The 4,870-nt window shown below is 40.1% G+C and overlaps 1 protein-coding gene across 2 annotated transcripts in view; it reads left to right on the top strand.

Moving 5' to 3' along the window:
- The window catches only part of RMDN3 (regulator of microtubule dynamics 3), a 36,371-nt gene that overhangs the window by 1,502 nt on the left and 29,999 nt on the right, over positions 1–4,870 (top strand). Inside the window, exons 1-4 of one of the 2 annotated variants that reach the window (XM_070756950.1) lie at positions 779–901; positions 1,299–1,507; positions 3,257–3,452; positions 4,698–4,844. In XM_070756950.1, the coding sequence (XP_070613051.1) occupies positions 1,306–1,507; positions 3,257–3,452; positions 4,698–4,844 (545 nt within the window). In that variant the 5' untranslated portion in view covers positions 779–901; positions 1,299–1,305. Of the gene's footprint in view, positions 1–778; positions 902–1,298; positions 1,508–3,256; positions 3,453–4,697; positions 4,845–4,870 lie in introns of those variants that run through there. The other variant, XM_070756941.1, reaches the window with a different exon arrangement.

Below are 4,870 nucleotides of genomic sequence, written 5' to 3'. Positions count from 1 at the left end.
GGAAAAGCCAGGTCTTGACAGCTTTTCTGAAGACAGGTAGGGTGGGGATGATCCAGATCTCCGGAGGCAGTTGATTCCAAAGCTACAGAGCTGCCACAGACATTGTTTGGCAGACGGGACCTAGAGAAGGCCAACTCTGTGGCCTTTATTGGTCATAGGGAAGGCGGTTCCATAAATAGGGCTTTAAAGGTAATATCCAACACCTTGAATATACTGCATGTGCACAGTTGGTTTCATTAAGAAAATTTGGCCTGCAAACAAAAATATGGATGCTGCACTTTAAAAGGGCTGCAAACTCTGAAGATAAGTATTGCATCCTCTTCTGATGTGGAAATATTAGAGTAGTTGCTGGGCTTGTCATTCCATACTAGAGGGAAGTTCTTGGAACTTTTTAATTGGATGATCTAATTTTTGTGCACAGGCTTCCAAGGTTGTATATAAGACCTGACTTATATCAATTGGACTTCATGCAACTCTTTTTAATAAGACATATAATTTTAAAGGTGTGGAAAATAATTGTTATTCGTGGATCCAAAGCAATAGGGGATCTAGATGAATATAGCAGAGTGAACCTTAAGGTGGGCAGCAAAACCCACAAGAGCCTTAAGGTGGATGCTTTCAGTTTTATCCATTTGTCAGCCATCCCTTGAGAAATTTGTAGTTTTGGTTTAGGGAGGAGATGCTTGGTCAGTGTTATGTCTTGAGAAGCTGGGAAGTTTTTACTCCAGTCCGACCAGGAACTCAAGTTGGTAAAATCTGATTTATTCCTGATTTAAAGGGCTCCCTATAGCAGGACCTTGCTGATGTTTGCTCGCTGTGACCAATAAAGAGCTGAAGCCACTAAACCGTCTCCTCTTCCGTAGAGAAAATTAATAGTCAGGTTCCAGTTTGCAAAAATCAGGTAATACAAAACTTTTCAGAAGTGGTACATATTGGGGAGTGCCTAGTCACATTATTTTCAATATCCAGGATCTTTAAGCTATCTCCTGTGTCTTCAAGCAATTATGTAAGTGAAATCTACATTTTAAAGAAATGTTCTGATAACTTTCTCAGAAAAAAACAATCTAGTGAAATTAAGCAAGGAGTTTCTATTGAGTGTACAAAGCATTATTGTACATATTTGTAAAAACAACATACTGTCAAGTATAAATAGTTGAGATAATGACATTTATGTTGCCATGTGCTGTTCTTAAAAATATTTAAGAGTAATTTTAGCTTCACATGGTTTACTGTTAATATGACATGATGTAGGTCTTTGTCTTGCATGGGCTAATTTCTTTCTATTTAATTTACTTTAGATGAATCATGTCCAAAGCAGTGGTCATTCGTGTTGGACTTGGTATTGTTCTTGGAGCAGCTGCAGGAATAGGTCTCATCTTTTATTTCTATAAACAAAAGAGAAAGAAACCCAGTCAGAAAAACAGCTCAATAAATCCAATTGTACATTGTCAGCAAAATGCTATGTGTCTTAATGAACAGACAGAAACCGTTCAGCCTCATTATCAGGGTAAGTCAATGATTAATTTATATTAATTGTGACAGGAATTCATGGCTGGCTTATCACCTGAGCCTAATGTCATTCATGCCTAAGGCAGGACAGTAACATGCAATACCCTGGTTTTTACCCTGGTGTCTTAACCATGAGACCAAATTAGTAGTAAGAGATTATATTAGATCATTATTCCTCATGGAATTTGAAGTTCAGTGCCAGTGTTCCATATTATTTTGCTTAATCCTAGAGTAGGTATGATTTGAGACCACAATCCTTTCATTCTCCTAAATGAAATCATGAATTCTATTCTGATTATTTTAAAATATTTTCTACAGTGCAAACAGGACTTTTTTTATAGAATTAGAACTGTGACAAAGTATTTCTATTTATATTTTTAATGCATATCTTTCTTCCATGCCAGAAAAATAAAGGCTGTTTATTGAGATAACAACTTGTTGCATTTCAGTATTATCAGAATTATTATAAGATACATCCCAAAAGCTAAGTTTGGGCTCTGATTTCTCAGTTCAGGCCCATTTCTCTGGGTCTCTATGTGAGATGTCTGTATCTGTCTATGAAATTGGTCCCTTTCTTTCTGCTTGAATGAGTCCTAAGACTTTTGGTAGTTAATGGTATAACTAAAACATAATGAAAATATTGTGAAAATAAGCAAACTAGATAGAAGAACTCTTTTTGGATACAATAATGATTTTGACTGACTTCTGAAGTGAAGCCACTTATTTATTTATTATTTATTTATTTATTCATTCATTCATTCGATTTTTATGCTGCCCTTCTCCTTAGACTCAGGGCGGCTTACAACATGTTAGCAATAGCACTTTTTAACAGAGCCGGCATATTGCCCCCACAATCTGGGTCCTCATTTGACCCACCTCGGAAGGATGGAAGGTTGAGTCAACCTTGAGCCGGTGATGGGATTTGAACCGCTGATCTACAGTCAGCTTCAGTGGCCTGCAGTACAGCACTCTACCTGCTGTGCCACCCCGGCTCTTGTTGCTAATATGTTCTTTAGAAGAAAATGCTCCGTTAAATTGTGCCCACTAGCTATGAAATAGCTTCTCCAGACTCCTTAGCTTATATGAACAGCAACGTACAGCATTCCTTCTTGGACAAACCTGTAGGACAGGTCAGGTCGGTTGTACCTGTAGAAAGTGGCCATAACAGAACCTTGGAGCCAAGCCATTTAGGAATTTATTAGTAATCAGCATGGTACTCACAATATCAAGTGTAATGACTCTAAATGGCCAACACAAATCCTCCTAAATAAAAAGAATGTTCAGCTATGTGTGTGGCATTCCAGGATTGCTTAGGACAATCCATGGTCAGTGTGGAAAACCTGAGGCCTGCCAGATACTCTTCCTAAGCATGAGAATTGAGATCCCTCTGCATTAATATCCAGGGAAGCTCCTATGCCAGGCTCCGCAACAAGATCCATCAGCATGCCAAGAGATCCTGCTCCGAATACTGCAGTGGAGTATATGAACAGGAATCCTATGCTGTCCCTATACTAATCTAACACAGAGGTACTTGTACCCCATCAGCCCCAGAAATATGTCACATAGAAATTTAAGTTGATATTTGTTTACAGTAGATTAAAAAATAATGATATAAAATTAGGATCCAGGGCCAGTCAATCAAATGCATGTGTTTTGTCCACGTGTCTAAAGTTTTTAAAAGGAACTACCGTACTAGCCACAGTTTTCTGCAGAAGTAACTTTTTGGTAATTATTTTTCTCACACTAGTTCCATGGATGAGACCAGAACCAGTGGAAGGTGGTGATAACGTTTCATATACGTCTCTTCTAACCCATGAAGAGCAGGCTGAAGTCTTAAACCGTCTCGATTTTGTGCTCAGAAGCCTTATAGAGTTGCGACATGAGGTGGAAGAGTTACGGAACAGCCTACAGAGTTTAGCTGGAGGAATTGTTGGAGAAGTCAGGTGGGTGTCTCTCTTTCCCAGATTTCAGGTAGCAGAATCCAGAGCAGGGGTGAAATGAAGCAGGTTCTGACAGGTTCTGGAGAACCAGTAGCAGACGTTTTAAGTAATTTTGAAACTTTTAAAATATGTCAAAGGGTTAAATAAGGTTCAGGAGGGAAGTGTTTTTAATAGGAAAGTGAACACAAGAACAAGGGGGCACAATCTGAAGCTAGTTGGGGGAAAGATCAAAAGCAACATGAGAAAATATTATTTTACTGAAAGAGTAGTAGATGCTTGGAACAAACTTCCAGCAGACGTGGTTGGTAAATCCACAGTAACTGAATTTAAACATGCCTGGGATAAACATATATCCATCCTGAGATAAAATACAGGAAATAGTATAAGGGCAGACTAGATAGACCATGAGGTCTTTTTCTGTCGTCAGTCTTCTATGTTTCTAACTGATAGCAGAAATTTTGAGTAGTTCAGAGAACCAGCAAATACCACCTCTGGCTGGCCCCAGAGTAGGGTGGGAATCAGGGGTGGTTCTAACTTATCTCACTGCCAGTTCACTTCCTCCCATGCCGCATAGCTGCACCACACCTCGTGCGTGCACCGCATGTGTCAATTTTTTTAAAAAAGTCAAAAACAAGGTGGCAATGCCTACACAGTGCCAGAAACTCGGCTTCTGTGAATGCGCAGAGGGAAAAAAAACCCTCCCCAAATTCCCCCTCCCTCCAAAAAAGTTCAAACATTTAAAAATATATATATAATGGTGTCCATGGACCGGCAACAACCGAACTGATTCCATGACATGACATCAGCAGTGGGTTGCTACCAGTTTGGGTAAATGGGTCTAAACCCACCTCTGATGGGAATGGAGATTTTTACAGTATCCTTCACCTGCCACGTCCACCAAGCCATGCCTGCCAAACTGCATCACCACGCGCTGTGTGGGCGAGCGCGCATATGCAATGCCAGGAGGGAACTGAAAACAAGATGGTGATGCATGCACAGTGCTGGAAACTCACTCCTGAGCATGTGCTTAGAAGAAAAAAATAGATTTAAAAAATTCCAAATAAATAAATAATTTTTTAAAAATTGAAAAAAACGATGGCGGTGCCCATGGACCAGCAGTGACCGAACCGGTTGCGTGAAGTCATCATGATGTCACCAGCGGGTTGCTACCAGTTTGGGGAAACAGATCCGAACCAGGAGGAACCCCCCTCTGGTTTCATTGTATTTTGCCAATCTCTAACATTGCAGGTCCCATCTAGAAGAAAGCCAAAAGGTTATTCGGCGGCGGCGTTTTATGTACCCCAGAGAAAGAAGCGATTCCACAGGATCCAGCTCAATATATTTCACAGCCAGTTCAGGAGCTGGCAACACAGATGATGGAGAAAGTGAGGGGGGGTAAGGAACTTTTTGTTTAGAGCGAG

The sequence above is a fragment of the Erythrolamprus reginae genome, chromosome 1, assembly GCF_031021105.1.
Source record: "Erythrolamprus reginae isolate rEryReg1 chromosome 1, rEryReg1.hap1, whole genome shotgun sequence".
In the NCBI taxonomy this organism is placed as follows: domain Eukaryota; kingdom Metazoa; phylum Chordata; class Lepidosauria; order Squamata; family Dipsadidae; genus Erythrolamprus; species Erythrolamprus reginae.
Note: the sequence above shows the minus strand (reverse complement) of the source record. Positions and strands in the feature narration are given on the sequence as shown.